General features: G+C 33.3%; 1 protein-coding gene and 1 long non-coding RNA gene across 5 annotated transcripts in view; both read left to right on the top strand.

The window, feature by feature from the left end:
* LOC139512687 (neurogenic locus Notch protein-like) overlaps window positions 1-5,106 on the top strand; it is a 66,894-nt gene extending 61,788 nt beyond the window's left edge. For all 4 annotated transcript variants that reach the window (XM_071300490.1, XM_071300491.1, XM_071300494.1 and 1 more), the window contains 4 exons: window positions 9-518; window positions 1,022-1,169; window positions 1,686-1,783; window positions 2,378-5,106. In XM_071300490.1, coding sequence (XP_071156591.1) covers window positions 9-518; window positions 1,022-1,169; window positions 1,686-1,783; window positions 2,378-3,574 — 1,953 coding nt within the window. In that variant the 3' untranslated portion in view covers window positions 3,575-5,106. The remainder of the gene's footprint in view (window positions 1-8; window positions 519-1,021; window positions 1,170-1,685; window positions 1,784-2,377) is intronic.
* Window positions 5,107-14,961: 9,855 nt separating this feature from the next.
* LOC139512703 (uncharacterized) lies at window positions 14,962-17,336 on the top strand. Its single transcript, XR_011662320.1, has 2 exons — window positions 14,962-15,099; window positions 17,177-17,336. It is a non-coding gene; the product is annotated as an uncharacterized lncRNA (long non-coding RNA).
* The last annotated feature ends 235 nt before the right edge of the window (window positions 17,337-17,571 follow it).

Genomic DNA, 17,571 nt, shown 5'->3' with positions numbered 1-17,571 from the left:
TATTTCAGATGGAGCAAGATTGTGAAGTTTTAGAACAGAATTTAGATGGGGATAAAGACCAGAGACAATGGACACAGCAGCATCTAACAGCAGCTAACATTCCAAATGATTCAATGCTTGCTTTGACTCCTCCTGATGACTGTGATCACACTAGAGTTAGGGATATAGATGTACGAGGACCCGATGGCTTCACGCCTCTCATGTTGGCAGCTTTCCGTGGGGGAGGATATGATGTTGGAGATAACGAATCCAGTGGATCTGGTGGATCAGGATCTTCTGACAGTAGAGATTCAGAAAACTGTGCAGATTACATACAGGCATTGTTGACACAAGGTGCTTCAGTGGACCTTGCTACAGACAGGACTGGAGAAACAGCTTTACATTTGGCATCTAGATATGCCAGATCTGATGCTGCTAAGATATTGTTAGATGCTGGAGCTGACCCTAATCAGCCAGATATTCAAGGTAGAACACCTCTACATTCTGCAGTGGCTGCTGATGCACAAGGGGTTTTCCAGGTAAGATCCTTTTTATAGATTAAATTATTCAAGGATGTAACCCATTGTAAATCGAAATTGTATAGTCTGTAAAATTTTAAAAGAATTATTTTGTCAAAATGTACATGAATCTGTTAAAACACTGATGTGTATATAAAAAAGAAGATGTGATATGATTGCCAATGAGACAACTCTTCAATGTTTGTCAATATTTGAATATGGAATAAGCCATACATTTTGTAGTATTTTTGGAGGAAAAATAATTAAGACAGCATACTGACAACAAAAGAAAATAAAGTACACAAATACCTGACTACACAGTCTCAATGGTTAGATTATGTGTCCTATGACAAATATTGATAAACATACAATTGTAGCAAGAAATGAAATTTTGATTTACTGAAGAAAAAATTATGGTATAAGTGGTTGTCGTTGTTGATAAACATTCTTACAGGTTTATTATGTTAGCAAAATTTTACATGAATGATTATTGAATTTGATCCCAAAAAATTCTCTATTGGCAGATTTTATTAAGAAACAGAAGTACTAATTTGAATGCAAGAATGGAGGATGGTGCCACACCCTTGATAATGGCAGCTCGTTTAGCTGTAGAAGGGATGGTGGAAGATTTAATCGGTGCTGATGCTGATATCAATTCTGCAGATGAATACGGTAAAATATTTTTTGGAATATCGATAGAAATACTTATATATAAACAAAACAAAAGTTAAATTGTAAAATCACAAAAAAAAAAAAAGGTCTGGATACTGTTTTAATAAATTATTGATATGAATATGTCTGGAGAATACACAAGTACATAAGATGAAATAAAATAATTGATAAAATCCTAGTCAATTCACAAAAAACAAAGGAAATAATTATTCTTGATAAATTAAATTCTTACAAATACACCATACTTATTTGTATAACTTCATAGCAAATGAGGAGATCAAATCCAACTACACTATTTATAAAATCTGATATATAAGCCACTATACTGAAAGTTGAAACATGAAAAGACAAGATACTGAGCTGGAGTGAATAGTATTAGTTCTGTTTACTGATTAATTACAAAATGTTCTAAACATGTAGATGTTAAACTTCTTTAAAATACAAAATATTAATGTAAATTAAGCTAAGGCCTTGGTATATATAACATAACATTACATAATGTTTTTTTTAATACAGGTAAAACCGGTTTACATTGGGCGTCAGCTGTCAACAACTTCACTGCGGCACAGGTGTTGTTACAGCACGGAGCTAACAGGGATGCACAAGACCTTAAGGTATAACTCACTCTAAATAAGTCTGAAGCAAACACAGATAGATAGGAAAAGAATTTAGCAGTTATACTATTCTAGTGGTTTACGATGTCATTACAATTACATTCAACATAAAATGATATTGAAAAGAAATTTAAGAGCTAAAGGACACCATCAGTATTTCTAGTACAGAATTACTACAAACTAAAACACTTTACACGAGCAAAGTTTACAAAAAGAAGGAAAATCACTAACAGCAAAAGAGCAATAACTTTTGAATACATGTATTATTCAATATTACAACTTAAAGGAGTGAAACTTGAGTGGCATAGCAATTATTCAAGTAATATATTACAATATAATAAGATTTACAATGTACACTAATGTACAAAATGGCAGTTATTTTTATTCTTTTGAGCATTGAAGAAAATGTTCAATTTTATTTTGTGAATGCAAGTATTACAATCACTATATTTATAGAAAACTTATACAAAAAAAAACATGTTTACTTTTGTGGGGTAAGTCATAAAATAGATGTTAACCTCTCTATAGCATTTAAATCTTTTATCAAATCTGATATTGATAAAACAAAACTAACAATTCTTTTTTTTATTTCAGGATGAGACACCTTTATTTTTAGCAGCACGTGAAGGAGCCTTCGAATCTGCTAAAATTTTACTTGAACATTATGCCAATCGTGATATAACTGACCACATGGATAGGTTACCACGTGATATAGCAAGTGAAAGGATGCATGGGGATATCTTACAATTATTAGACGAGTACTGCATCAGTAGTCCCATGTCATTACCTACATCACCAAATGGCTTGCACTTTATGCAGCAAAAACCTTCAAAAATGAAGCAAAAGAAATCTAAGCACAACAATGGACTTGGAACTCCACTTACACATAATGGAGCATTAATGAATGGTGTACATCAAAAAAGGACTAAATCTAAGAAGAAATCTTCTAAAGGAAATGCCCATTCTCAAATCAGTGAGGGATCTATTGGATCTACTGTCTCACCAGGAAATTCAATTCCGTCTCCTTTGGATTATGAGCGTACTCCTCCACCATACGACAGCATGTATGGTAATGGACAAAACTTCTTACAGCAACAGACTTTACAGCAGTCAATTGAAGAACTGCAGAAAAACTGTGCAATGAATCAAGTGCTAGACATTCAGAATCATAATGATAGTAATTATAGAGACCTTCGGAATTGTTATGATAAAACTATTATGGATCAAGAGTATGCTCTGTGGCATCAAGGACATCAAAATTCACAAATGAATCCACAACATTCTCAGCCATCAAATATTCCAACACCACCACAAAACAACCCATCTAATCCTAGTCCCCTTGGCAAAATATCCCCATCAAAACCACCCAAAAACTTGCCAACGTCACCTACTCATATTCAGGCAATGCAGCAACGAGCGCAACAACAACGTGCAAATGGAAGTCCACCTAACAAACAGACTGATTTAACGTGTTCATTTCAGAATAAAAATCATAGTGAACCCATGCCATTCACAACATTTGGCCGAGGGATGCAAAAACATTCAACCCCTCAACAACAAATGTACTTAGAACAATTCCCTACTCCTCCATCAACACACAGTATGGGCTCACCGCCACAGATGATTCATCAACCAGTGCTACCAGATCATTATCTCACACCATCACCAGATTCACCTGGACAGTGGTCAAGTTCATCGCCTCATTCAGCTCATTCTGATTGGTCGGAGGGCATCTCCAGTCCAGACCAAAATGTACGGACGACACTTACACAACCACCTGTATTTTTATAACATTATGAGTCATTTTATTGTTTTTATTTCATTTTCTCTCTGTCTCTCTTTCTCTATTGTGAGAGAGAGAATCAAATTTATACATGCATTTATTTTGTATTTCATTAAGATATAAGTATTGTCTGGTAAAGTAATGATAACTTATATATGTTTAAGTTGACCATGACACTCATGATATTTTTTCTTTTGAAAAAACTTACTCTCCTTTATGATAGTAAGGTAACATATAGAACAAGAGACTTGAAATATAGGACTTTGCATTTTGTGCATCTTTTTATAAACTTTGAACAAATTTGCATTAAAAAAGACTTTTGTATTTCACATTTTATTAAAATTTTTACTTTTTGTTAAGATATATATTTTTTTTTATTGTTGACTGCCATTTTCATCCTCATGTGTACAAACTATCATTTCATTTATAAGCACAGGAAAGTGCCATCAAAGTGTTATATTGAACAATTTGTATATATGTACGTTCATCCTTTTCATTGAAAATATTGACTCTAATTTTGTCATATGATACCTGTAATTTTGGCCATATTCTTTATAACAAAAAAGTTTATATTTTCTCCTGGCTTTTTTTTTCTGGAGTCAATAATATAGTTAATAATCAGGATAGTATTAAAAAAAAGTTTCAATAATTTTGATATACTCAGTCCCAGAAACCATCAAAATCATAGGTATTATTTATTGCTCACTTAGATTTAGGCCAGTATATATTTTCAAAAAAATCTTCATACACATTTTCCTGTCATTGACATTTATTTGAAAAAGAGTAAGTAACTAGATTTTCATATAAGGGGAGGCAACTTTTGACCCCCAAAAAATATATTTTTCTAAATAATGCCCCCTTATCTAGCTTGAAATTACCCTGTAAAATTCTTTTGCAACAAGATATTCAGCATTTATTTGGAAATAAATGCATTCAGGTGTTATTATTGGAGATGTGAGATTTGAAATAAATGACACAAATTAAAGCAAATATATGTAAACAAATTGGTGCATTTAAAATTGTAATATGTATATAGGAGATGTTTTTGTTGTTATTTTACAGAATTTTATTGTGAGATTTTTATCAGCTTTGCAATCTATGTATGTATTGAAAATGAACAATTTGATTTTTATGGACTTTTATTTGTACCCACCTTAGATTTTTATATGTAATATTTTGATTTTAAAACTCCCACCTTTTAAACTTTGTTTTAAAACATAATAATATACTTAAAACTTTAACCCACTGTTTCATTTGATTTGAGAACTTTTAAAAAGTATATGTTAGATCATGTTAAATCATGCTCCGTTTGATCTCAGAAAATGTGGACCAAAAATACTTATATGTGTTAGACAAAGCAGAAAAGCTGCAAAAACTTCATTAACTTTTTTATGTTTGTCTTTTTTTTTTTAATTAGATGTTTATAGTTCAACTTTCATGATAAGGTGAACAGCAGAGTTAGTAGGTATTGAAATGTTATTGCTCAGTAAAATAATTATGGAAATAAAAGGACACAAATACAAAAGTCTTTTTTTTTTTATTTTCAGTAGGATATTCTGTTCATTTCCTACTTTATTTGAAAACATGTTTTCTCCTTACAATTAAGACTGATTTGATTAGATTTTTAATTTCTTGATATTAAATTAAATTAGAAAACAATCAACCAATTTCGACAACCTTTTAAAAAAACATGGGGTAAATTATGCAAAATAGTGGTTTTGTTTCACTTGATTTGAATATTGAGTGAATGCTTTTTAAGATTTGAATGATGGTAACATACTTTTGGCCTAATTTTATACTTGGGGCTTGGAATGTCTATAAAATTATGGTTTGTCAGTAATCCAATTGAATAACTTTATAGTTTATTTTTATAATGCCTCACAGGCAACCTTACTTTTTTTTAATGGAATTTTAAAAGCATCCAAAGCCGCATTCTCTGTTTAAAATCTTACAGAAACAGTTTTCAATTTAATGGATAGAGGCTTTAAGCCGCTTACTTACTGTGCAAGGCCCTCATTGGTAGTCAAGATTTTTATTAAAAAAAAACTTGCCATAGTAGGTGAACAATTCTGTGTCTTACAGGCTTTAACAATTTTTTTTTCTGATGAAGCAATTTATATTTTTAATTTTGTTTTTGTTTTTTTTTTCTTTTTTGACAACTACTGATAATTTTCATTTTCTCCTTGTACCACATGATCTCTTGAACAATACGCATTTAACAAATCATTCCATTGTGCACAACATCATGGCTATTGGTAGCTTGTCCATTTTGTTTACTTTGTTTATTTTGATATTTTTGTAAAGATATTTGTTAAAAAATTGTTTTAAAAACATAAAGCTGGAGGAGTTTTGAGTGAGAAGTTTATATATTTTCTGTTAATAGTTACTAATTATAGAGTGCTAATTTTTATGCTGATTTTTCTCAGTGAAATTTCTTCATGAACAAAAATAGATTTAAATTTATAGAAACAAAAAGAATCTATGTAATGGGACTTTTTATTCCAGTTACTCTATAAGCCGTACAGATCAAATTTTGTAGTCAAGCTTGAATTTTTCATAAAGGAATATACCATACTGTTTTTATTTTAAAATTACTCAAGCAGGTTCTATTCAGAAAAAGGAGTTAAGATAGAATTCTATAAAAAATTTGTATTTGGTATTATCAAAACATTTTCAATTTGTAAATACATTTTTTGCTTTATTTTTAGGGCATATAATTTTATGTTCTGTATATTAAGTTATTGTTTGTAGCCAAAACACAAAACATCTGTTTATTATGTAGAACAAGGTCACATGAAACCTTTAAAAAATTCAAAATAAAAAAGATATATTTAGAACTGGTTTTTCTTTTTCATTTAAAGAACGAAAAATATACCAAGAAAAAAGTATTGACAATTGACCTGCTTCCAATAGAAGCACAAACTTAATGCATTTGAATTTCAATTAATCTGTTAATATAAAAAAAGAAGAAGATTTTGTATGATTGCCAATGAGACAACTCGTCACAAGAATTTAGCAGTTATAGGTTACTGAACTACCTCCAATAATGAGCAAAGCCCATCCCCATAGTCAGCTTTGAAAGGCCCCCGAAATCAGAATTGTAAAACAATTCCAATCAGAAAACTAACGACTGAATTAATGTACAAAAAAATGAATGAAAAACAAATATGTAACACAGCAACAAACAACAACCTCTGAATTACAGACTCCTGAATTGGGACAGGCACATACATACAGATTGTTAGCGTTAGCTAAACATGTTTGCAGAATCCAAACCCTCCCTCTAACCACGGACAGTTGTGTAACAGTACAGCATAAGAACGTAATATTGATGGATACAAATAGAAATACATCTTAACAAAAACACAGGGTGGTCGTGGCCAGGTGCTTGTATGTCCTAACAACAAAAACACGGGTGGTGTTGGCCAGGTGCTTGTATGTCCTAACAACAAAAACACAGGGTGGTCGTGGCCAGGTGCTTGTATGTCCTAACAACAAAAACACAGGGTGGTCGTGGCCAGGTGCTTGTATGTCCTAACAACAAAAACACAGGGTGGTTGTGGCCAGGTGCTTGTATGTCCTAACAACAAAAACACAGGGTGGTCGTGGCCAGGTGCTTGTATGTCCTAACAACAAAAAGACACAAAGATCTGAGAGTACCAGCAGTAACTGACAGCTAGTTCAAAGATAAAAATACGTAAAAAAAACATCATGCATCTAAGACTAAATTATCAATCAGTACACATCCAACATCCAATGGATTGTGTGTAAAGACGTCATAAACAGTCGGAGAAAAATATGACCTTGTGCAATGCAAGGACTTATTTTGAGTTAAAATATCTTTATGCAAGACTGAGACTGTTTGAAATTTGATTTTTAAAAGAACTCTTACAAACTTTCAAAACAAAATTCATCTTTTATTTTATGTTTGAATGTTCCAAAATCAAAGTCTTATACATGTACATGTAAATGTGCACTTGTACAATCAAAGTCTTATACATGTACATGTAAATGTGCATTTGTACAATCCAAGTCTTATACATGTACATGTAAATGTGCACTTGTACAATCCAAGTCTTATACATGTACATGTAAATGTGCACTTGAACAATCTATCAGTCTTATACATGTACATGTAAATGTGCACTTGTACAATCAATCAGTCTTATACATGTACATGTAAATGTGCACTTGCATAAGATTGATTTCTATCCAAGACACATCAATTCTTTTCTATCTATAATAAAATTGAGAAAGGAAATGGGGAATGTGTCAAAGCAACAACAACCCGCCCATAGAGCAGACAACAGTCGAAGGCCACCAATGGGTCTAAATACTTCAGAGGTCTTTTTTTTCAATGATGTGGTAATTAGATCAATACATATAAATTCTGAAAAAGTTCTAGTAATAAGATATTTAAGTACACAGAGTACTGTAATATCAATTACTCAGATGGAAATAGTGTAGGTTTAGCAAAGAGTAGACATAGTACATTATATAAAGATCACAGTGGCGTAGCTTGCATGTATGCTCAGATGCTCAAGCATCCACATCATTTTGGCCCCCAACAATATAAATAAATATATGTTCGTAGCATTTAAACTCGGATGTACCCAAATGTAACAAGGCAGTTGCGTAGCCAGGGTTGAAATGAAGGGTGAGCATACGAGAATAACGTCCAATCATTTCCGAAGCAGTATGATTTGTCTTTCATTTACGATAATTTAGTTAATGTAATAAAACAAGATGGATAAATAGCAGAAAAGTGTTCTCGATTTTTTTCGTAAAAAGTCTACGTCGTCGGCTACGGAAAGCGCAGAGGATGATGATCGATGATGCATGGGCCCTCGGACATGTTTCATCTGAAATTGAGCCTAGCGGAGCGACGGCTTCTACATCTGACTAACAACATTATTAACAACTAAACCACCATATACTGACATCGTTTCCTGTGACATAAAAGACGACGTGAAAAAAAATCAATCCGTAATAGAGTGTGATCATTCCTAGGTTATCAGTAAATTCCAGTTTCTATTTAGGTTCACATATCAATTTTATTTTCAATAAAAGAACAGAGTTCCTATGTTCCCCGCATTGCACATATTTTATATATCCAGCAGTAACATATATATCAACGTTAGATATACTGTTCCCAGATCCAAGGAACAAGGGCAATTACTAAATAAAACACTTGTTCTCCTTTTCCTTTTATTTTTAATATTAAGAGAAATAAAAGCTTCAGAGAAAATGCAACGGGATTTCCGATATACTAGTTATTCATATTTCATAAGGCCATAGCTAGTTAAAGTTGTTTGATTATGACTTATTTTTGAAAGTGTCAAAGGCATTGCTGATGATGTGAAAATCTGGCAAGAATTATTCACATGAGAATGCTAACAAGACCGGACGGACGGACCCCAGGTATTTCCATGATGTCCCCTACGACGTGTTAAGGGGGGAGTCACATCAGTTCCTATAGTGCCGCTGTAATGGAACCATTTTTGAGAAATTCTAGGAAAGGGGTTCACTTCAGTTCCTATATACAGAAGTGCCGCTGTGATGGGGTCGTTTATGAGATGTCAAATATGAATTTGGGTGGGAAATTTTTACATCAAATAATTATTACTTAAATTTATTTTCGAGAAAACAATAAAGTTTTGTTAAATATGTAATTACATGAATTGTTAGGTATTTTGAGATAAAACAAAAATCAAATCAGTGTCGGATTCTGGGGAGTTCACGTGCCTACCGGAAAAAAGGTAGGAAAAACAATAATTTTGCTGCATAAAATAGTCCCAAAAGTTTTTCGCCTCGCTCCGCTCGGCGAAGGCATCCACATCATTTCAACCCTGGCTACGCCACTGGATCATCTTGATTTTATTGAAATTGAAATATCTAGGTCATATATATATATGTAAAAAAAATATGTCCATTTGTGGTAGCCACATAATCCATCTTCTCTTGTTTTGAAGAATAAAGAACATAACCAAAAGCAATTTGTTTGCTTGTAATAAGCACCTAGTGGACTAGGAACTGTTGTTATTATCAACACAATGTGTACACCTAGTGGAATAGTAACTGTTGTCATCAGTAACAGAATAGGGGGCACCAAGTGAACAGAAACTGTCTTCAGCAACACAATAGGTACAACAAGTGCAACAGGAACCGTTGACAATAACAACACAAATGGTGCACCTCTTGGAACAGGAACTATTGTAGCTACACAATAATTGCTCCTTGTGAGATAGGAACTGTTGTCATTAGCTACACAATAAGTGCTCCTTGTGAGATAGGAACTGTTGTCATTAGCTACACAATAAGTGCTCCTTGTGAGATAGGAACTGTTGTCATTAGCTACACAATAAGTGCTCCTTGTGAGATAGGAACTGTTGTCATTAGCTACACAATAAGTGCTCCTTGTGAGATAGGAACTGTTGTCATTAGCTACACAATAAGTGCTCCTTGTGAGATAGGAACTGTTGTCATTAGCTACACAACAGGTGCACCAAATGGAATAGGAACTGCTTACCCTACTGCAAACTCTGAGTTCAACCATTGCTTGTAGTAGGAATGCTCTTACTTTAGTTTTTAATGCACCCACCGAAGGCAGCATTCTTATTACCACATAACACAGATGTGAATTAGACAGAAACTGTCTTTCAAGCGCTTCTGCATTTTGATTTGTATGGCTCCTTGAAAAATACTCATTGTGCCTTAAGTAAATCTTCATCAATTCACACAGGTTGCACTTTATAAATACAGTTGATCCACAATCCATACCTGTTTTGTGGAAATATATAATATTAATCGATATTTTGTCTTGTTTACCTACTGGTTCACAGATATGATATCCATTTTTTACCTCATAGGGACATAACTTGTTTAACACTGTAAATACAGTTGATTAGAAGTCAAATTTAAGCCTCAAGAAGACCCAAAGTAAAAAGACTGCTAGCACGGAATTTTGGTATAAGACTAAAGTTTACATTCTTCAGAAATTCGAGACATATAAACGTTGAAAATATGCAAAAAAGTAGTCCATATGAACTTTCCGTTTCAGGTTGTATTTTTTTATGATTTTGTTTTTAGTAAAAGGGCACAGTTTTAGCTGTAAAAAGAGTTTCTGTGGGAAATTGCATTGTCTATACTTACAGAAGTGCAACCTACATCTATCCCTCCGTTTGTCCAAACAAAAAGTTTCTTGAAGGTACCGTATCATATGTGTCTTAAGCTTCATTGCAATAACTTGTAGAAATAGAAGATATGGGGAATGGGAGAAGGCTATCGAATTTGGGTCAACATATCATAGGTCAAGGTCTATGCTACTAAAAAATAGAGAAAAAATGGGGAATTGTTGCTGGATGGTAACTCAAGTTACCTTTGCTTTATTGAAATGAAACTTGTATACAGACGGAAGATATTGGAAAGGAGATAAGCCTATTGATTTTGGGGTCAATAGGTCAAGGATAATGTCACTTATATTCAAATTAGAAAAAAAATAATGAAAAACGGGTTTCAGGATGGTGATTTTAGTTACCAATATCAATTGGAATGGAACTTGGACAGATACAGATATATGGAAAGACGCCTATTGACTTTATGGTATACTGGTCGAAGTTCAAGGTCACTGTTACTAAGATACAACTATCAGTGGAACATATATCCAGGAGGGGAAAATAGCAAAACACGATTTAAAATAATAGTAGGACATGTTGGTTTCCCCTCCAATCATACGGAAGTCAAGTGACAGTATGGGTTTTATTCTGGTGTACGTTTTGTGTATTTCTCATTGTTGAATGCTGTACAGTGGCATATGCTTCCATTTACATCATTTGATCTCTGGTGGATAGTTTTCTCATTGGCAATCAAAACCAAATGCTCTAATTTCCATAAATATTTTGAACCCCTTGAAATAAAAGCTTTTCCCTTAATGAATGTGCAGTCCATGTAGCATCAGCGGGCAATGCCCTGCTTTTTACTTGTTTATTTTCATGACCTTCATTGTTTTGCTAAATCATTTGTTTGCGTAAATACGTGCGTCGAAATGATATGTATAAATTTACAGGGACTTGTGAAACATGGTATTGAAAAAAAGATAAATAATCATGTTAGAGTTGGCACCATATATTACTCATTAGAAGGTGGTACGTCATACAATGAAGAGAATATGCAAAGGGTTATGCGTGATGTTTTTATTGGATGATTTCAATGAGTTATAAACAACTATGATAGATGATGGAGTGAATTGACTGACACATAGAAACTCAAAATAGGTCTCTGACCCGTCACCGAGCTTGCGGATAATAGTGTATATCTTGTCTTTGCTTTGTGCACTATGTGGTCTCTACATTTTTGGTCTCATCATTTTTTTTTCTTCATATAAATAAGGCCGTTAGTTTTCTCGTTTGAATTGTTTTACATTGTCATTTCGTGGCCTTTTATAGCTGACTATGCGGTATGGATTTGATCATTGTTGACTGAGGCCGAACGGTGAACTATAGTTGTTAATTTCTGTGTCATTTTGGTCTCTTGTGGAAAGTTGTCTCATTGGCAGTATTACCACATCTACCCTATTAGTCTTTCGTCCGTTAACTTTTATAAAAATTTCTCTGAAACTACGAGTCCAATTAGACTGTGAAAACTTAACCTCATTGGGGATAGAAATCTTGTCAACAAAATGTGTCTGGTGATATCATCTGCCATCTAACATGACTGCATGACTATAAATGGAGAAACTCTGATAAGGATCAGTTTAGAAATGTTTGCTTTTATGCTTATTTACCTTATTCACTATAATGGATAGCAAAAAAATTAAAACGCAAAAAATGATGAACATGACCAGATCTTCCGGTTATTACAAGATAGTAGGTAGAAACAGTCGTTATAGAAGTTATTGCCTTTATTTTGTGTATAATGAAAAACTGCAAACAGAAAAAAATTATCAACAAATCAAGATCTACATATGCTTTTACCTATATTTTAGCATTGCACAATGCAGTGTGTGTCTCAGAATGTTAATGACGTCTTTACACTAATCCGTTGGATGTGAACTGATCGATACCTTAGTCTGAGAGATAATGATTTATCTAGTAGTGGCAATTAGCTTTAAACTGTGACTATATGAGTACTCTAACTTCGGTGCTATATGTCTCTTGTTTTATGATAGTTGTTTAGTGCCCCGTACCGATTTTTTTTCGGTTTAGCCAACTGGAACTTACTTTTACGTTAGGGAAGGTTTCCGCACTCAAAAACATGTTTTATGCTGCCACATTCTTTATAAATATGAGTCTGTTCCAAGTCAGGAGGCCTGTCTTTGTTTCACGTCTGTTATATTTGTTTTTCTTATATTGTTTTGTTATAAATTATGAATTATTAGTCGACTCCTTATAAAGTTTATTTCGCTGAAATTACAATGTTTACCCATTTTTGTATTTTGGGAAAAAAACTATTAAAGTAGAAAGAAAAAGACTGTTAACAGAAAAATCAGCGAACTTCAGTGAGGACATCTAGTAGGTATCATTTCTGTTTTGAGCCTAATACAATTACTCTGCTCGAAACAAAGTATGAAGCAATATGATATCATTTTTACATAAATATAGAGTTATGATATAATTGCCAATAAGATAACTGCATATAAACCGACGAAATGTGACACTATATTCAAATATAGCCCCTTATAATTAATGTGGAAAATCGGTATAAATTGTTGACGCACATTACCATAATTAGAATTTCCTTTATACTCCACATAAAGCCTAGATTCACACTTTAATTGTTAGTCAAAATAATGAACCATATTTTCAAGAGTATATATAATACAATAACAAAATCCGTTGATGCATTTGCAGTCTGCTGCTCGGTCACCACTATCAGGTAAGATTACGCTTGATTATTTCATATATATTCACCTACAGTCTCGTGTGCAGTGGCGGATCTATGGGATATGGAGGGGTCCGGGGTTGGAACATCCTCTTGTTTACGATCAATTCGAATTTGAATGAGGAAATTAAGTTGGAACCCCTCTACTATCCTGGGTTGGGAATCCCCTTTTTAAAAATTGCTGGATCCGTCCCTGGTGTGTTCATGATTTTATTTTCCCTAGTGGAACTATTGAAGGTGTCGTGCATTTGGCGGAAACATTTTACCAGATTATTCTGCGTAATATTATTATTTTTTTCTTATTTGATACAAAATTTGCACCAATAAAGATAATATCTAAAAGCAAACGAGAAAAGGAAGAGATATATGGATATACACGTCAAAGAGACAGCTACTCAACAATAAAAAAATCAATACACATTTAAGTTTCATAACAGACAAAGCTGATAAACAAAATCAAAATATAGAACTTTTCAAATTGTTAGTCCTATTCAGATAACTTATATAGACAAATAACTGAACTAATACTCCTCTCTATGTGTATGTTGATGTCCAGAATTAGATACTGAAAGAAGTTCAACGTACGAGTATATCTGTGTATGATATGTAAGTGCTCAAACTGTATGATAACACTTTGCATGTAAGTAAAATACCATGACACATTAAGTGGTACAAAATGGAAGAATGATGCGACCAATTTCGCGTTTGTACTTTCAAACGCGAATTTGCGAAAACAAATTCATTTCGCGATTTCGCGTTTTAGTGTTTGCTACATGGTTACTTCTGTCAATCATCTCGTATATGTATCTTTGGTGATCATATAGGCTTAAAAAGGACTTTGTTGCAGATTTATATATCATTGGAGATTGAATGTTGACCTCTAGATATCTTGGTTATTTTTGGTTATTGTTGTCATATGGTTGCCTTTTTTTTTATCAGTCTATCTTTTCGTGAATCATTTGAATGCATCATAGAATGAAATTCAAAACAGTGTGGCTGTGGCCATTGATTGACACATAAAATTCATCCATTGACTGGGACAAATTACGTGAACGTTTGTATGTAACGACCACTGCTCACGACGTACCTACGATAAACATTTAAACTGTGGGGTCACCAAGGTTTTTTAACGTCTTTAATTATAAAATAATTCGAAAAATTAATCAGGAATAACCTTTATGTTTTGATTTATATAATTGATATAAATCAAAACATCGTGTTATTTCTGATTAATTTTTTCGAATTACTTTATTAAGGTGTTGAGAACCTTTGGTGACCCCATAGTTTAAGTGTCTTTAAAAAGTACACAGTGAGAAATGGTCGTTACAGACAAACGTTCACCTAAATTGTCCCGGTCAATGGATGAATTTAATGTGTCAATCAATGGCCACAGCCACACTGTTTTGAATTTCATTCTAAGGACTCCTAATTGAAAATTTATTATGTTCTTATGTGTACAACGGAATATCAACTGGCGTTAGTTCTTGACAAATGTTTTCTCATTTCAGGATGGAATGTTCAAGATACCGATATTTTGTTTTACTGTACATATGTTTCCACACATGCATCAGAAGTAACGAGGGATTCCGATTGTTTGAAATTCCCCCTAATAATGGACTTCCTGAGGACATAGTGACAAATGCTGACGTTATTGGTATGTCAGATTAGTATACTAGTAAAATTGAGAAAGGAAATGGGGAATGTGTCAAAGCGACAACAACCCGACCATAGAGCAGACAACAGCCGAAGGCCACCAATGGGTCATCAATGTAGCGAGAAACTCCCGCACCCGTAGGCGTCCTTCAGCTGGCATCTTAAAAATATGTATACTAGTCCAGTGATAATGGACTTCATACCAAACTCCAAATTATACACAAGAAAATAAAATTAAAAATCATATAAGACCAACAAAGGCCAAAGGCTCCCGACTTGGGACAGGCGCAAAACCGCGGCGGGGTCAAACATGCCCATGAGATCTCAACCCTCCCCTACACCTCCAGCCAATGTAGAAAAGTAAACGCATAACAATAAGCACATTAAAATTCAGTTCAAGAGAAGTCCGAGGCCAATTTCAGAAGATGTAACAAAAGAAAATAAATAAAATGACAATAATACATAAATAACAACAGACTACTAGCAGTTAACTGACATGCCAGTTCCAGACCTCAACTAAACTGATTGAAAGATTATGTCTTCATCCTATGAATATCAGGCACAATCCCTCCCGTTAGGGGTTTAGTATCACACTATCATAAAAAATATGAGAAGAACATAACCCGTGTCATGCCAACAACTGTTTTTTTTTTAAATAAATGTGTTTAGTTCCGATGCAAAGACCCTTTTAGTGAATCAATATTAAAGCCAAAATATGCAATCTTTAATGACCTGACAACAGTATCGTAACTATATCCCTTCTTAATAGTCTGTTTAAAGGTTTTGTAAGCTTTTGAGGTGAATACTGACATTTTTGTGCTTTGTAAAGAATATTACCATAAAATATTGGATGTGAAATACCTGAACGTATAAGATGTCTGCATGTTGAGTTATATTTACGAATTATTCCCTTATACCGATGATAAAATTTAGTAAATGTTTTGACTAGTTTGTGATATCGAAAACCCTGGTGTAATAATTTTTCAGTAATACATAAATTTCTCTCACTAAAATCTAATACGTTGTTACATACACGAGCGAATCGTACAAGTTGAGATATATAAACACCATAAGATGGTGACAAGGGAACGTCACCATCTAAAAATGGATAATTAACGATAGGAAATGAAAAATTATCTCTTTTATCATAAATTTAAGTATTAAGCTTCCCGTTAGTGATATAGATATCAAGATCGAGGAAAGGGCAGTGGTCATTGTTAGTATTATCTTTATTCAAAGTAAGTTCAACAGGATAAATTTCTTTAGTATACATACTGAAGTCGTCATTATTGAGAGCCAATATATCATCCAAATATCTAAAAGTATTGTTAAATGTTTGTATCAAATGTTGTTTCGATGGGTCTTTGCTAATTTTAGTCATAAATTGTAACTCATAACAATACAAAAACAGGTCCGCAATAAGTGGTGCACAGTTAGTCCCCCTTGGAATTCCAATAACTTGACGATATACGGAATCTCCAAAGCAAACAAAGATGTTATCAAGTAAAACTTCACTTGAAGCGCATATATAGTATCAAAGCATGTCCAATTGACATAGTCCTTTTGTTTATTGCTACTAAAAAATGACCTAAAAGAGTTTGAACATATGTACTCGCATTCTGACTTTTTAAATGCCCAGTTAATTAGGGATGTGAAATTTTTCTTAATAAGAATATGATGCAAAGCGGTATATATGGTAGAAAAATAAAAACTTTGAACTGATTCAAAATCACCAATGTATGCATGCAATTTATCAAGTACTTATTTCCTATTTTTTCTGCTTTGGAGTTTGCGTTCAATATATTAACTCCCAATCTTGCTTTTTTTTTCTTCAGTTTTCATATTTTATTACACTGCTTATCATTGATTTTTGCCCTTTCCTAATGCTGATTGCTTAAATATTTTAGCCAAATTGCAGTTTGAATTCATCCCTACAAATTGATCAACTGGTGTAGGCTAAAACAGATTTTGTTTTTTCTCCAAAAATAACGAAATGCATAATCTACTTTGTTAAACTAAGTTCCATTAGGACTATTGTACACCTTTATTCATTGGCATAACCAAAATTTCCATTGTAGATTACAAGGTGAACTTATCAGGGAAAGATTTATACATGTATATAATGCAGGCTTTGAAAAGCGACAGACCATTTGGTGAGAGTCGTAGAAAACAGATGCAGGCCTTGAGATTCGGGAAATGATCGATCTTCTTCATTCAATAAATGTTGTGTTCAAATTAGCTTTGTTTGTTCTGTTTGACTGCATTGTTTCTATATAAAAATTGCCCGTTTATATTTTGAAATCATAAAGAAATTAAGGTTTCTACTCCATCAGGCAAAGTTTGCCTTAAATGGATTTGACTATTTTTTTTAGGTATTTTTTGTCATAAAGTTCTCGGCTTTGGGTGTTCCTGATGGAGGTAACTCCAGAAAAGTGCTTTGGACGCATAGAATTATTCAACCTGTTGGTTTTTT

This window comes from Mytilus edulis, chromosome 2 (genome assembly GCF_963676685.1).
Source record: "Mytilus edulis chromosome 2, xbMytEdul2.2, whole genome shotgun sequence".
NCBI classification, from domain to species: Eukaryota; Metazoa; Mollusca; class Bivalvia; order Mytilida; family Mytilidae; genus Mytilus; species Mytilus edulis.
This window is presented reverse-complemented; position numbering and strand designations above follow the sequence as displayed.